We start from the raw sequence: 17238 nt of genomic DNA, 5'->3' as shown, positions 1-17238 counted from the left end.
CATCACCTCCAAACTGCACCCCAGCCATTTTTATTTTTGCTTTGAAACGGCCTCACTAGGTTGCTAAAAGTCTCCTTATATTTCTGAGGCTGTCCTTGGACCTATCATTTTTCTGTCTTAGCCTCTCAAGTGCCATGGTGAACCCCTCAGTTACCAGTGTGAACCTCCACACCCAGCTCACACGTTCTTTCCTGTTGCGTGAATTCTGGTGATATTATGTATGTCCTAAAATAGGCCAGCTCTGGGAAATAATCGACATGATTTCATTTTTCCTTCAGTTGTATTTTTCTATTTCACGTTCACCAGTCTTTCCATTTAGCAATAAGAACTGACTTCTTTAAAGTAGCTAATAAAGCTGGGTATGGTAGCACACACTTGTAATCCTAGTACTTGGAAGGCTTAGACAGGAACACAGGTATGAGGACAGCCTCAGCAATTTAGTGAGGCTCTCAGCAACCTAATGAGACCCCGTTTTCAAATAAGAAATAAAATCAGTCTGGAGGTGTTTAGAGGTAGAATGCCCAAGTAAATAAATAGTAAATAAAGTAACCAATGAAAAATTTATTATTCTCAAGTATATTGCCTATAAGATATGTACTTATGTGTCATCTTTTACATATTTGTGTGTGTGTGTATACACATCAAGTTTATTCGCTAAAATAATGAGGATAACTTTGGTCTAAGAGTTCTGGGTGGATGTGGTGGCACATGCTCGTAACCCTAGTATGTGGGAGGCTGAGACAGGAGGTTGAAGGTTCAAGACAATCTCAGCAAGTTAATGAGACCCTCAGTGACTTAAGCAAGACTCTGTTTCAAAATAAAAAACAAAAAGGGCTGGGATGTGGCCCAGAGGCAGAACGCACCTGGTTTCAATCCCCAGTACCACAAAATAATAAAATAAAAACTTCTTTAGCCAGGCATGCTGGAACACACCAGTAGATCTAGCTGCTTGGTGGGCTGAGACAAGAAGATTGCATGAGCCTGTGCGTTCCACACGAACCTGGGCAACATAGATTCTGTCCCTTCCCACCTCCCAATAAAGTAATATGAAAGTTAAAAAGCCGGGCGTGGGGGCGCACACTTGTAATCCCAGCATTTGGGAGGCTGAGATAGGTGGCCAGCCTCAGCTACTTAGTGAGGCCCTTTGCAGCTCAGTGAGACCCTGTTTCAGAATAAAGAATAAAAAATAGGGCACGGGGTATAGCTCGGAGGTAGAATGCCCCTGGGTTCCATCCCTAGTACCACAAAAAATAGTAATAATAAAAATAAAAGCTATCCAATAGCCGGGTGTGGCGGCGCACACTTGTAATTCCAGCATTCAGGAGGCTGAGACCGGAGGATTGCAGTTCGTGGACAGCTTCAGCTACTTAGTGAGGCCCTCCGCAACTCAGTGAGACCCGGTTTCAAAATAAAGAATAAAAAATAGGGTAGGGGGTGCAGCTCGGAGGTTGAATGCCCCTGGGTTCCATCCCCAGACCCAGGGGGGAAAAAAAAAGCTATCCAAGATTGGAAAAGCATGAGAGAGTGCCCATCTAGTCCTCTAGCTTTGTTACTGCCATTTGCCAATCTGTTTATCTTCGTCCCTGCTTCTTATGTTTGCTTACTGCAATATTTTCCAAGCAAATCCCAAATGTGTTGTATTGAATACTTGAGAATGTTCACACTCCCCGGATACACTGTAAAGCGACGTTGCTTTCCGGCACGATCTGTCCGTCGTAGGTGGTGAGGTCCGCAGAGGAGGCTGCGTCGGTGTTGGCCACTTCCATTAGCCCCGAGCAGTGCATCAAAGTGCTTTGCCCCATCATCCAGACTGCAGATTACCCAATCAACCTGGCTGCCATCAAAATGCAGACCAAAGTGATAGAGAGAGTGTCCAAGGGAACCCTGAACCTGCTGCTGCCCGAGATCATGCCAGGCCTCATACAGGTAAGCAGCCACGCTGGGAGGGGGAGCCGTGACTCTTGGGGGATCTGGTTGTTTCAGGCACTTGCACAGCCACGCATGGCATGATCAAGCCTTTCTGCTGTCTGCAGTGTTCAGGACAAGGGCTTCCTGTGACTAGCTGGCTGTGGGTATAGGTAGGTACCGGTGTGGTAAGTAAGATACACTTAATGTAAAGTTTACCATTTACTTGTGTGTGTGTGTGTGTGTGTGTGTGTGTGTGTGTGTGTGTGTGTTTCTAGGGATTGAGCACAGGGGCATTCTACTGCTAAGCTCCACCCCAGCCTGATTTTCTATTCTTTGTTTTGAAATAGGGCCTCGCTGAGTTGCAGACGGCCTCCTTAAGTGGCTGAGGCTAGCGGGAAACCTGTGATCCTCCTGTCTCTGCCTCCCAAGTACTGGGATTACAAGCGTGCACCACTACGCCTGGCTACCACTTCCCATTTTTGACTAGGCAATTTATTTACAAGTGTACAAGTATCATGTTGTATAACCATCACTACTATCCACATCCAGAGCTTTTTCATCATTCTAAACCAAATTCTATGCTCATTAAGCAATAACTCCCATCCATCCCTCCCCTCTCCTCCCGCCCCTCCCCCGCCTCCTTCCCTCTTCCCTTCTCCTCCCTCTTCCCTCCCCTCCCTCTCAGCCCACAGTAACTGCTCCATTTGTGGTGAATTCATTTCATAGGCCTGAGCTGCCTGTCACCTTGGATCCTTGCATTTGTACCAGTCTCTGTTGGGTGTGCTCATCCACATCCCCTCTGTCTTCATTCATTCTAGTGAAGGCTAGGTCCCCACTTAGCCTTTCTCTGCAGTGTTTTGTGACCATCACATTCCTATCCCACTCCCTCCTGGCCGTGTGGTTCCATCAGTGTTCTGGGGAGGGTCATTCTATCTCTTTCTAACACAGCATTATTTACCTGGCCTGATGTTGTCACATAGCAGCACTTAAGTATATGAATAATGTTCTTTGCAGTGTTATTTGCAATAGAAAAAAATTAGCAAAAGGCAGGTTGTGGGGAAGGGGACTCTTTAGTCACTTTAGGAAGGTAAAATTGTGAGATTTTAATAAAGATGAACTCTTCTAGATAAAATGTATATGCATTCAGATAACTGATTCAAAATACTTTATAAATAAGATTTCTGTGGATCATTGGAATGAAGTACATAGTTTGATCAAAAGCGTAAGGGAGGCGAGCATGGTGTAATCCCACTACTTGGGAGGGAGAATCACAGATTCAATACCAGCCTTAGCAAGTTCGTGAGATTCTGTTTCAAAGTAAAAAATAAAATAGGGCTGGGGTATACCTCAGAGGTGGAATGACATGGTGGTGCACACTTGTGACCCTAGTACTTGGGAGGCTGAGACAGGAGGATCACAGGTTTGCGGCCAGCCTCAGCTACTTACTGAGGCTTTCTACAAATTGATGAGACACTGTTTCAAAATAAAGAAACAGGGCTGGGAGTGTAGCTTAGAGGTGGAATGCCTGTGGATTCAATCCCAGGTACCACCAAAAAAAAAACAAATGGAAGTGGAATGCCCCTGGGTTCAGTCCTCAGTACCAACAAGGGAAATAATTTACATAAACTAGATTCATTTGAGAAAGTAATTGCCAGGAGTGGGACAGGTTATTAGGCCTGAATTGTTGGACTACCTTTATTGCCAAACCTAAGTATATAGGGTTCATTAGATAGGGAGTGTAACGTTGAAATTGAGTTATAGGCCGCAAAGGAGGCAAACACCAGCCAAGTTAATAAAGGTCTCTTTAATCAACCGGCACCTTCTGCGAGGTCTGCCAATCGTGGGGGAAGGGACTGATGACGGAGCAGCAGAGTCATGTGGTCAGCAGAGGTCAGCAGAGTCACTGCAGAGAGGAAGTAAGGGGATTTGTCTTGGGGTGGAGCTTGCGGCGTGGAAATGCCGGTCCTCGCATGACATCTGGAGTCTCGCGATGTCTGGAGTCTCTCAGCATCTCCGCTCTGTCTTCCAGGGTTCTGCCTCTTGTCCCCACTGCAAGGTCTCGTGGGGGAAGGGAGGGACCCGACCTATCAGTGAGGAACTATTGACTGCCTTAACACTAAATGCTTAAATTAGGCATGGTGGTACACACTGGTAATCCCAGTAATTGGGAGACAGACTGGAGAACTGCAGGTTCAAAGCCAGCCTCAGAAACTTACCCTAAGACTCTGTTTCCAAATAACACAATAGGGCTGGGGGTATTGCTCAAAGGTAGATGCCTCTAGGTTCATTCCCCAGCACCACCAAAAAAATAACCCTAACTGCTTTAAAACAGGCATGGCTGCCCACATCTGTAATCCCAGTACTTGGGAGTCTGAGACAGGAGGTTCACAGCCAGCCTCAGCAACCTAGTAACATCCTGTTTCAGAAACAGAAAATAAGAGAAACTGGAAGTATAGCTGGGAGGTAGAATGCCCCCAGTTCAATTTCTATTACAAAAAAATAACTAAATGCTTTCAGTAATTACTAATTGGTAGATTCAGTGAGAATCTATAAATTAGATTCATATCATGTACAACTAAAAGACACCAATTTAAAAACATGGGGTTTGCTTGTTTTTGTTTGGGGGGGGGGTTGGCACTGAGATTGGATCCAGGGGCATTCTACCTCTGAGCTACACCCCCAGCCCCAATTTTTTGTAATGTTTTATTTTGAAACAGAGTCTCGTAAGGTGCAGAGGTCCTCACTAAGTTGCTGAGGCTGGCCCTGAACCTGCAATCCTCCTGTCTCAGACTCCCAAGTACTGGGATTACAGGTATAATCCCACACCCAGCTGAAAAAAAAACATTTTTTTTTAAAGAAACTGATTAGAGAGAGCTAGCAGTAGGGTGGAATGCAACAGAAGCTGAAAAGAGGCCTGCCTGTGAAGGTTGAAAAATCAACTAGGTCGGCAGAGCTCTACACAGAACACAGGAGAGCGCTGTGTGTGTGTGTGTGTGTGTGTGTGTGTGTGTGTGTGTGTGTGTGTGTGTGTTACTGGGGATGGAACCCAGGAGCCTTCTACCTCCAGACTACATTCCCAGATCTATTTTATATTTTTATTTGAAACAGGGTCTCTTAAGCCAGCGCGGCTGGCTTTGAACCTGCGCGATCCTCCTGTCTCCGCCTCCCAAGCACGGGGATGACAAGCGTGCGCCACCGCGCCCGGCTCCAGAGCTCATTTTTGAGTTGCATCTTTTGTCCCTGTTTAAAAGGTGGTTTTGGCCGGGCGTGGTGGCGCACGCTTGTCATCCCAGCATTCGGGAGGCTGAGACAGGAGGATCGCGGTTTGCAGACAGCCTCAGCTACTTAGTGAGGCCCTCCGCAACTCAGTGAGACCCTGTTTCAAAATAACGAATACAAAATAGGGCTGGGGTGGTAGCTCGGAGGTAGAATGCCCTGGGTTCCATCCTCAGACTCACAAAGCAAATAAGTAAATAAATAAAAGGTGGTTTTCTCACATCTCTCCTGAGTACTGACCACGGGCTTTTCTCCCTAGGGCTACGATAATTCAGAGAGCAGCGTTCGGAAAGCTTGCGTCTTCTGCCTGGTGGCTGTCCATGCGGTCATTGGCGATGAACTAAAACCACATCTCAGTCAACTCACTGGCAGCAAAGTAAGCATTGTGCATGGTCTTAAAGATGGCAGTGGCATGTGTTCTTTAAAATTTATCTCTGTCACACCGGGCACAGTGGCACACGCTTGTAATCCCCGCGCTTGGGAGGCGGAGACAGGAGGATCACACAGGTTCGAAGCCAGCCTCAGCTACTTAGTGAGATCCTGTTTCCAAATAAAGTATAAAATAGGTCTGGGAGTAGAGTCCGGAGGTAGAAAGGCTCTGGGTTCCACCCCCAGTACCACCAAAAAGAATAAAATAAAATTTATCTCTGTGTGTGCACTCAGTAACACTGTCATCCAGCTTTTACTAAGGCTCTGCTGTTTGAACAGCTCACTGGCGTCCTGACCTGGCCCATGTCCAGACCTATCCCAAGGACTGTTGAATGAAGAATAAATAGATTGCTATTTCGGTATCTCCTTAAGAATGATTGATCAGCTTGATACAGTGGTGCACACCTGTAATCCAGTACTTGGGAGGCTGAGACAGGAAGAGCACAGGTTTGAAGCCAGCCTTGGCAATTTAGCGAGGCTGTCAGCACCTTAGCAAGACCCTGCTTCCAAATAAAAAATAAAATAGACCTGGGAGTGTAGCTCAGAGGTAGAGTGCCCCCTGAGTTCAATCCCAGTATCCAAAAAAAAAATCAGCACTTGTTCAAAATACTAGGCAACCAATAATAATGTTGCATATGAAAAGTATAGATAGGTAGAAAACATACTTTAAAATAACATTGGATAAAAATACAGAACACAGAATTGTGTAGGCGTTGATTACTAACTTTATAAAAACATGATGTGAAAGTAGAGATAACGTAAAGCAGTGCATGTGTTACAGTATTACGTGTAGTGCTCAAATGCCGCTTCAGTTTTAATGGTGACTTTTTACAAGTTTGCCTTAATATGCTATCACCACAACATTTTTATCAACACTAGCTTAAGTGGCATAATTATCTCCAGCCTCAAATCTGCCCTTCATAGCTAATGCGTATGTGTGTAGTTATTTTAATAAGCATCTTAGCCGGGCGTGGTGGCGCACGCTTGTAATCCCAGCATTTGGGAGGCTGAGACTGGAGGATCGCAGTTCGCGGACAGCCTCAGCTACTTAGTGAGGCCCTCTGCAACTCAGTGAGACCCGGTTTCAAAATAAAAGAATAAAAAATAGGGAAGGGGGTGTAGCTCGGAGGTCGAATGCCCCTGGGTTCCATACTCAGACCCGCAAAAAAAAAAAAAAAAAAAAAAAAAATTAATAAGCATCTTAGCACCACTGAGAGCAGCTCACGTGACCTGTGCTTGGCCCGAATCCACAGATGAAGCTACTGAATCTGTACATCAAACGTGCACAGACCGGGCCCGGAGGAGCCGATCCCACCGCCGACGTCTCTGGGCAAAGTTAGTGACGCGCCTCAGAGTGAGCCAGGTATCGCTAAGGAAGAACAGACGCCCTCAGCTGTGGAAGGGGATTCTCAGCCGCATCTTTGGAACTTAACCATTGTTTCCAGTTTTCGTTTTTTGTTTTGTTTCGTTTTCTATTTTCTGTAACCGAGGACGACCCTCAGTCTGCATGTAACTTTTATGATAGCTATTCCAAATTCAAAAAGAAGCAGTATTAACATCAATTGATCAATACGAAGCAATTTTAACCCGACTTCATCATTTCACGTGTTTGTACTTTGTCTTCCCATTAACCTTTGCCAGTGTTATGATTGTATAAATTTTTTAAGTGTTGGTTAAACAGGAATGCTTAAAGCTTTAAAGGTTTAACAGTCTAAAACGTTTCTTTTTTTTTTTTTGCCTCTACTCAACTGCAGAATAATATTTTTATTGCTACTTTGAGTTTTGTTCTGTATCATGTCCTATGCTAGAAATATTGAGAATGATGTGAAACAAAGCAGGACTAACTTGACCTCCCGCCGGGCCTGTTGGTGGTGGCGGTGCACGCCATTAGTTGCAGCATCTTGGGGTGATCCGTAGCTGTAAACCAAACCTCAAAGAGAAGTGGGACACAATCTGCCAGTTCCGTAAAACTGATAGCGTGCGTTGGTTATTGATCTTGCCATCTGCGGTCCCCTAAGGAAGCCGCACCAAATCATCTGCCTGGTTCCTTTTTTTTTTTTTTTTTTTTTCCCTTGATACTTGTTAAAATAGAAGGTTTTGTTGCAGGGTTTTTTGGTTTATCTTTGTTGTGAATGATGCTTTTTTGTATTTATTAATATCAAATTCACTTATAAATAAACTTGATAATGGAAACAGACAAAAAAAGAATCAAGTGCATGTGTGTCCTTGACTGCATTCTGTTTCTCACTTAATAAACAAATTATTGAGGCATGGCAGTCGACCAGCACCTAAATGGTGGGACCTGGTTTCCTTTGACCATGAGATTGTCTTACTTGAACACATTGATCCTGATGGGAGAGAAGCCGGCGCTAAGGCTCCTTTGTGTAATGGGCTCAACTTCTCTACCTCTTCAGGGCTAATACCTTTAACTGAGCTGCTGCCTGCAGTGTCTTTTGGAAAACTACTTAAATAAGGTGATTTTCTGTTACTTTTTAGCAATTTTTTAAACCACTTTTTGCTAAACCCATTCTTTTCAAGTGCAGCCAACTTTGAAAAATTTCCCACTTGAGTGAAAGGCCAAATTAGAGAATTTGGAACCAGGATACTAATTATTTCTCATCTTGACTTTTTGTTTTAACCCTGACATAAAGTGAATTTGACTGGAAAGGCCAGTGGCTGCTAGGGACGCCATATGCTGTTGTTACAGAGTTGCCTGGACTTTGTTAATGTAGAAATGTATGTAAAGAGTTTAAGAGGAGAACACGGAAATGCGTGATTTGCTATAGGCTTCTTCCCTTCCTTGGTTTCTGTTCTAGCAGCAAGAAAATAGTTTCTCTATATCCTCTCCCCCTTACCTGTAACAATTTTGTTTTCTACTGTTAATGACATTGTGTATTTATAGTTCTATGCTCACTGTTGTGCATATACTGGCAATAAAACTGTACATAACATTACTTGAAAAAGCTAATGATGTATATCAGCTGGTTTTCTGTCTTGCTGCGTAATAAGTCACTATATAAGTTGTGGGGGCTTCAGACTTTCGGAGGTCTTGTATCAGCGATATCCTCAAGGATTTTGTAAGTACATCTGAGCAGGAAAGATAAGGAATAGCAACCACAGTCCAATGTATATAGCTGTTTACACAGGTATATATTACAGCTTATCCTTAAGAAGAAAAGCCATTTTAAGCAGTGAACGCTTCTCAGTAGTGTTTTATGTACCATGAAATTTGGTATGTTTTGTGATCATTTTAAATCACAGTAATGATTTAGTTTTGACCTCTGCTGTAAGGTATTGCTCTAATCATTGCTGACAACGAAGTAGAATAACTTGAGCTGAATAATGGCATTCACTGAAAATTAGATCAAGCACCTGGCATCTAAGAACAGGCACTCAGGAAATGAGTGAACTGTGTATCAGGAGAGTATGACTTTGTATATAATCATGGTAGCTCTAACTTCAGGGCTGAGGATGCATCTCAGAGGTGCAGCATCTGCTTAGCAGGCACAAGGCCCTGAGTTCAGTCCCCAGCACCGCTAACTAAAGAAATAAAACTATCATATTGCTTGATAAGACTATGAGAAAGTTATCGATTATTCAGATCACTAAATATAGAAGTCCTTTAATTTGTTCATTCCAGAAACATACTGAGATGTCAGCTGTTAAAGAGCGATCATTCATAAACGGCAACTGTTTACATTTTTTTCCTCCTCCTTTCTCCCCCTGCCTAATTGTCAGTATCATTCATCTACTACACTGATGAGAACTAATTCAAAGCATGTCAAAGGCTGGTGCGTGCTGTGTACCTGTAGACCCGGCTCCTTGGGGAGGCCGAGGCAGGAAAGTCACCTGAGCCCAAGAGTTGGGAGGCCAGCAGGCAATGTAGCAAGACCCTATCAAAAAACAAAGTATTAATCCTAGAATATAAAACATTTATCTCTTTTGGGTTTTAAAATCTATAATAGACTTCTGACATTTTCAGGTAAGAAATGGTTTGCACCTGAGGATTCAGACTTGGAGATAATCTGCTATGACCCTTCATACTTTATTATTCCAAATTTTAGACCAAAATGACTTTTTATCAGTAAGGTCTATCTTATACTAGAGTCTTTATCAGGCCACATCTACTTGTAAAGTCAAGTATATCAGATAGTTATTAATTTAGAATAACATATACAGTGAGTAGAAATGAAAATTAGTATGAAACTCTGTAGTCCATGAATTTTTTCTGTAGTACTGGGGGTGGAACCCAGGGGCATTCTACCTCCAAGATACACCCCAACACTTTTTTTTCATTCTTGATTTTGAATCAGAGTCTCACTGAGTTGCAAAGGGCCTCTCTAAGTAGCTGTGGCTGGCCACGAACCTGCGATCCTCCTGTCTCAGCCTCCCAATGTTGGAATTACACGAGCATGCCATCACACATTCATGATTTATCTTTTATATCTTTGCTTCCTGTATTGTTTTAGTTTATTACAAGTACAGTTTGGCAGTTATTTAAGAAAGGTCTGGAACTCAACTTGAAAAAAGCTTAAAAGTTATCTCCTTTATTGTAGAATATTTAGAAGAAAATGAAGAGCTGAAGAAGCAAAAAGTTGTTTTTAAAATCACCACTTGTAGCCGGGCGTGGTGGCGCACGCTTTTAATCCCAGCATTCAGGAGGCTGAGACCAGAGAATGGCGGTTCACGGACAGCCTCAGCTACTTAGTGAGGCCCTCTGCAACTTAGTGAGACCCTGTTTCAAAATAAAGAATAAAAAATAGGGCAGGGGGTGTAGCTCAGAGGTTGAATGCCCCTGGGTTCCATCCCCAGACCCACAAAAAAAAGAAAAAGAATAACCTACATAGAAAATGATGGACAGACAGACAGACAGCCTATGGGTGTAGCTTGGGTAAGATTCCTCTGAGTTCAATCTCTAATACCACAAAAAATAAACTCTAGTGGCAGCAAAATTTTCCATTGTATATGTGCAGCATAATATTGTATTATTGATATTCAATTTTTTTTATGGTACTGGGGTTCCTGGAAACCCGTCTACCTCTGGGCTACACTCCCAGACCTATTCTATACTTTTTTTATTTGGAAACAGGATCTCTTAAGCCAGCGTGGCTGGCTTCGAACCTGCGCAATCCTCCTGTCGCCGCCTCCCAAGCACGGGGATTTCAAGGGTGCGCCACCACGATGTCTTTAATATTAAATTTCTAAATACAGAAAGTTATTCTTTGAAGATGTACTAGTTGCTCAGATAGCTGGGTTTAGCAGTTTTATAATAGAACAGCAAAATAAAACATGGTCTATATACTTTATATGAGGGAGCACTGGGGTTTGAGCCTAGAGGCAGTCTACCTCTGAGTGATACCCCCTGCCCTAATTTATTTTTATTTCAAAACAGGGTCTTGTTTAGGTTAATGAGAGTCTCACTGTTTGCTGAGACTGTCCTCCAACCTGCTATCCTCCTGTCTCAGCCTCCCAGGTACTGGGATTACAAGTGCACACCACCAGCCCCAGCTATTTATATCTACCAGATTTTGTATTTCATGTTTACCTGCATTCCTCCATGCAGCACTTATCTGAGAACCTGCCTTCATAGATAAAATCACTATAACACGGTGTGGTCTGTGCTGAGACACTGTCATGGGAGCTGGTGGGGAGGTGAGAGGATGCACAGAAAGTGCTTATGAAGACTCCCTAGGAAAAGAAGTGCCTGGTAAAGACTGAATGTGTCTGAGTACTGAGGGCTGGAGAGTGGGGAGAGCCCAGGGGAGCTCTGGAGTGTGAAATCCAAGAAGCATTATAGTATGTCAGCAGAACTACCATTTTTGTAGTCGCAGATGCTCAGGAGGCTGACGTAGGGGGATCTCTTGAGTATCAGTTGGAGACCATCCTAGGTAAAATAGTGAGACAGAGTCTCAAGAAAAAGCCACAGTTCTTTTCTTTAAGGGTTCTACTGGGTTGTTTGTTTTGTTTTGGTACACTGCAGTCATACTTCTTAGTGGAGTACAAGATGGTGGAGGCATACAGGCACACATCACTCATTTAGCCCTTCCCTGGTTCCTACCCCATTCCCTCTCCCCGCCCCCTTTCTCTTAAAAATATCTTCAGTAGCTGGGCATGGTGGCGCACACTTGTGATCCCCGCACCCAGAAAGTTAGGATATTGAAGCTGGAGGATTGCTTGAGCCCAGGAGTTTGAAGGCAAGAATGTATAAAAGCGCTTGCGCGCGCATGCACACACACACACACACACACACACACACACACGTTTATCTGTGTAACAAGGAAATTTAGATGTAGCTTTTTTTCTCTCCCAGTGACTTGTATTTCAAAAGTTTTTATTTTCTTGTAAACTATTGGTTGAGTGTGTGTTTTCAAACTAAACATAACACTCCCACATTGGCTCATCTTCACTTGGGAGGCTGAGACAGGAGGATCACAGGTTCGTGGCCAGCCTCAGCTACTTAGTGAGGCCCTCTGTAATTTAGACCCAGTTTCAAAATAAAGAATAAGCCAGTGTGATGGTGCATGCTTGTAATCCCGGAATTTGGGAGGCTGAGACAGGAGGATCGCTGTTCTCAGACAGCATCAGCAACGTAGTGAGGCCCTCTGCGACTCAGTGAGACCCTGTTTCAAAATAAAGAATAAGAAATAGGGCTGGAGCCGGGCGCGGCGGGCACGCTTGTCATCCCCAAGCTTGGGAGGCAGAGACAGGAGGATCAAGCAGGCTCGAAGCCAACCGCGCTGGCTTAAGAGACCCTGATTCCAAAAATAAAAAAAGTATGAAATAGGTCTGGGAGTGTAGTCCAGAGATAGAAGGGCTTCCAGTACCACAAGAAAGAAAGAAAGAAAGAAAGAAAGAAAGAAAGAAAAGAAAGAAAGAAAGAAAGAAAGAAAGAAAGAGAAAGAAAGAAAAAGAAGGAGAAGAAAGAAAGAAAGAAATAGGGCTGGGGGTGTAGCTTGGAGTTGAATACCCCTAGGTTCCATCCCCAGACCCACCAAAAAAGAATACTCCCTGGGTTCTGGTACTGGGGGAAAAAAAAAAAGGCAAAAGAAGCTGGTGGTGAATGGGATGGAGACAGAGCACTGTGGCCACCTTTTCATCGAGCGGCTACTCTCCTCGTGGTTGCCCTGCAGCTCTCTCCAGTGGGGGCAGAATGGAAAGGACCCAGCATTTGGGCCCGATGACTAGCTGGAGCCGAGTGGCGGGTTCAGTAAGAAATTCCAGCCAAAGGCCACACTGGAAGCGACACTTCCCTCTGGAGAAAAAGCCAGGGGCTGCATTCCTGAAGCAAGGAAAGACCACCCCAAGGGTTCGGTTTGGTTTGGTTTGGTTTTTTAATACAGGGGATGGAACCATGGGCCTTCTACTTCCAGGCTATACCCAAGACCTATTTTATTTTTTATTTGGAAACAGAGTGTCACTAAGTTGTTAAGGGCCTCCTGTCTTCGCCTCCCAAGTTAATGAGAAGCATGGGATTAGAAGTGTGTACCACCATGCCCAACTCCAACAGGTTTTTTTGTTTGTTTGTTTGTTGTTTTCTTTTTTTTTTCTTTTTTTGCCATACTGAGGCTTGAACCCAGGGACCTCTGAGCTACACCTCTAGCCCCATTTTTTACATGGAAACAAGAGTCTTATTATGTTGCTGAGAGCCTCACTAAGTTGCTGAGGCTGGCCTCAAATCTGTCATTCTCCTGTCTCAGTCTCCCAAATACTGGGATTACAAGTGTGCCACCATGCCCAGCTGCTTGCTTTCTCTCTTCAAAAAAAAATTTTTTTGTTTTTTTCGCCTTTTAGCACACCTTGCCATTTGGGGTTAGGAGCTGGACCCGCTGTGTTGGGTAATGCCTTTGAGGTTCTATAGTAATCTGGCTGGGAGTTGGGCAATACTTACGTTCTCTGTAGTCAGAGGGCAGACAGGTGTAGGGCCCCTGTTTCTGTCTTTGGCCTCTGCAACCTTCTTAATCTCTATCACACAGCTTTCAGCTGTGACCCGTTGTTATCACACTGGGGCCCTGTTGGTCTGGTGGCAAGAGATGAGAGGGCAGGAGGGGAAAGAGAGTAATATATATATATAATTTATATTGTGCGTTGAACCCAAGGCCATTCAGCCTCCGAGCTACACCCCAGCCCTTTTTATTTTATTTTGAAACGGGATCTTGCTAAGGCTGGCTATGAACCTGCAGTCCTTACAGTCTCAGCCTCCACACCCAGCCAGAATTGATTAATTTTACACCTACGTCTGTCCTTTAGATGGCTTGGGTCTCTGGAATGTGAACTCCGTAGTGTTTTCCAGACATCCCCTCCTTTTAGGGGACCTTGTTTCCCAAGACATCAATATGTTGTCTTATTTCCCCTATCCTGAGACATAATTTTTGTGTGTGTACGGTACTGGGGGTGGAACCCAGGACCTTCTACCTCCGCGCTATACTCCCAAACCTATTTTTATACTTTATTTGGAAACAGGGTCTCACTAAGTTGCCGAGAGCCTCACTCAGTGGCTGAGGCTGGCTTCGAACCCGTGCGATCCTCCTGTGTCAGCCTCCCAAGCGCGGGGATCACAAGCGTGCGCCACCACGCCTGGCCTACACACATATAATTTTGAAAACAAGGAGAGACTAATCTAATAGTGGGAGGGTCCATGTCCTGGGGAGAGAACAAAGGCAGTTAGAGGAAGCAGAGTTCAAATATTCTATGTCCATATATGAAGGTATCACTAACAATCAGACGGCATGGGTCAACTGGATAGTTCCTGTGGGTTCTTGGCTTCCGTGGTGAAAAGAATTTCAGCAGGAGCCTGTCAGAGACAAAGGCAGAGGTTCAATTCAAATAAAGCAAAGATGCACATTCAGGAAAAAACACGGGCCATCCTAAAGCATGAGCGGCTTCAGGGAGAGGCCAAGAGCTGCCCAGCGTGCCAAGAGTCTGGAAAGAGCTGCCCCAAAGAGCCCTTCAGGTCTACCCTTTTGTATCAGGCCCACTAGAGAGGGTGGCCAGAGGCACATGGAACGGCGGCTCCTTCTCTGAAGCTTTAAGGTAACAAAAAGTGGGAATTCCTTTTAAAAAAAATTTTTGTGTGGTGCTGGGGACTGAATCCAGGGGCCTTCTGCCTCTGAGCTATATGCCCAGCCTGATTTTTTTTTTTCTTTATTTTGTTTATTTATTTATTTATTTATTTTTGTGGTACTGGGGGTGGAACCCAGAGGCTTTCTACCTCCGGGCTATACTCCCAGACCGTTTTTATATTTTATTTGGAAACAGGGTCTCACTAAGTTGCTGAGAGCCTCACTAAGTAGCTGAGGCTGGCTTCGAACCCGTGCGATCCCCCTGTCTCAGCCTCCCAAGCGCGGGGATTACAAACGTGCGCCACCACGCCCGGCTTTTTTTCTTTATTTTGAAACAGGGTCTCACTGAGTTGTGGAGGGCCTCCCTAAGTAGCTGAGACTGGCAGGAAACCTGCAATTATTCTATCTCAGCCTCCCAAATGCTGGTATTAAAAGTGTGCACCACCTCGCCCAGCTTCCTGGTACAATTTTTTTTTTTTTTTCGGGTCTGGGAATGGAACCCAGGGACATTCAACCTCCAAGCTACACCCCCTGCCCTATTTTTTTTATTCTTTTTATTTTTAAACCAGGTCTTACCAAGTTGCAGAGAGCCTCACTAAGAAGCTGAGGCTGTCCGCGAACCACGATTCTCTAGGTTCAGCCTCCCAAATGCTGGGATTACAAGCATGCGCCACCACGCCCAGCTTCCTGGTACAATATTAGTGGGAAAAGTTTTTCAGGGTAATTGTGTGCTTGGGTCTGCATAAAATTCATTGTCCTCTGCCCCAACTCACCAGTTTAAGTGCCACAATATGGACTAAACCGAATTTTGACCTATTAAATTGGTTTTCAGCCAGAAAAATATTCATACTTGTTTTTCTTGTTTGTTTGTTTTTTTTTTTTTTTGGTGCTACTGGGGTTCCTGGAAACCCTTCTACCTCCAGGCTACACTCCCAGACCTATTTTATATTTTTATTTTGAAACATGATCTCTTAAACCAGCGAGGCTGGCTTCAAACCAGCGCGATCCTCCTGTTTCCGCCTCCCAAGCACGGGGATTACAAGCGTGCGCCACCACGCCTGGCTATTTATTTATTTATTTATTTGCAGGTCTGGGGACGAAACCCAGGGGCATTTGACCTTTGCGGGTCTGGGAATGGAACCCTTTGGGAGGCTGAGACAGGATAATTGCAGCTACACCCACTGCCCAATTTTTTTTTATTCTTTATTTTGAAACAGGGTCTCACTGAGTTGCAGAGGCCCTCACTAAGTAGCTGAGGCTGTCTGCGAACCGCGATCCTCCGGTCTCAGCCTCCTGAATGCTGGGATTACAAGCGTGTGCCACCACACCTGGGTATAATTTATATTTTATATTTAATCTTTTTTTTTTTTTTGGTACTGGGGATTTTACCCGGGGATGTTCTTCTCCCATGTTACACCCCACCTCTATAAATTTTTTCTTATTTCAAACCAAGGTCTCACTAAATTGCTAAAGCTGGCTTCCAATCCTGTGATCCTCCTGTCTAGCCTCCCAAGTACTAAGATTATAGGTTTGTGCCACCAGGTTGGCCTGGCTCCCATCTCTCTCTATTTAGATAGATTTTTTAAATGGATTTTTTTGTGTGCGTGATACTAGGAATTGAACCTAGAGGCATTCTGTCTCTGAGCTGCATCCTCAATCCTATTTTATTTTTTGTGGTACTAGGGATTGAACCCAAAGGCATTTTACCTTTGAGCTATACCCCCAGCCCAATTTTATTTCATATTTGGAAACAGAGTCTTGCTGGGTTGATGACAGTCTCGCTCTGCTTACACTGTCCTCGAACCTATCATTGTCCTGTCTCAGCCTCCCAAGTATTGGGATTATAGGCACAAATGCAGAGTGAAATGCCCCTAACTGTCCTGGTCACAGTGACCAGGACTAAGAAAGACCCGGTGTGCTGATGAACACATACCCTGTGATGACGGCCTCAGCTCTCATGAGATGAGGAAATAGGCCTTAAACATAAACCTTGAAGGTCAAGAGGGCAGTGGTGGCTCTCTTTTGAGCACATCACCACCTTCCTCTCAAGTATGGTTCTTTGTTTTTGGTGGCTTTTTTTCCTCTCACTTTGTAATTAACCTCTTAGTTTTGCAACTGAGATTTCTGGCTCTTTATTTCTATACTGAGCTAAGGAAAGAATCCCCAGCACCTCCACCAAAACAGCTTTGGCGCCCGCTGCAGGAAATGATGAGGGGCTTTTTGATGGTGGTCTGAAGCCTGACGCCCCTGCAGTCAGTAACCCGCCCTAGGCAGAACCAAAACCTTGTGGATGACGGGATGAGGCATCATGGGGCTCTTCCTGACTGTGAAGGTCCTCTGGCCGTAATGTAGCTACAGCCAACCCTCCAGGGGAGAAGGATCACCCCCGTAATGAGTGTAGGGTAGATGGAAGGGACTCTGGGCCTCTCCCGAGCTTGCTAAGGCTCAGTCGCAGCCAGTGACTGACCAGGAGCCTCACACCTGTGGAGTAGGCTTTCTCGCTGCCTGCCGACTCGCAAGCAGGACTAAGCTGATGCCACGGATTATGCTGAGGCTGTAGGGAAAC

At 44.6% G+C, this 17238-nt stretch overlaps 1 protein-coding gene across 30 annotated transcripts in view; it reads left to right on the top strand.

Annotated features, from left to right (window-relative positions):
- The window catches only part of CLASP2 (cytoplasmic linker associated protein 2), a gene marked incomplete at both ends in the record, with an annotated part of 157017 nt that extends 150064 nt beyond the window's left edge, over positions 1–6953 (top strand). For all 30 annotated transcript variants that reach the window (XM_080715624.1, XM_080715620.1, XM_080715645.1 and 27 more), the window contains 3 exons: positions 1720–1926; positions 5444–5560; positions 6867–6953. In XM_080715624.1, the coding sequence (XP_080571750.1) occupies positions 1720–1926; positions 5444–5560; positions 6867–6953 (411 nt within the window). The remainder of the gene's footprint in view (positions 1–1719; positions 1927–5443; positions 5561–6866) is intronic.
- Positions 6954–17238: the final 10285 nt, after the last annotated feature.

This window comes from Muscardinus avellanarius (genome assembly GCF_963383645.1).
Source record: "Muscardinus avellanarius genome assembly, chromosome: 18".
NCBI classification, from domain to species: Eukaryota; Metazoa; Chordata; class Mammalia; order Rodentia; family Gliridae; genus Muscardinus; species Muscardinus avellanarius.
Note: the sequence above shows the minus strand (reverse complement) of the source record. Positions and strands in the feature narration are given on the sequence as shown.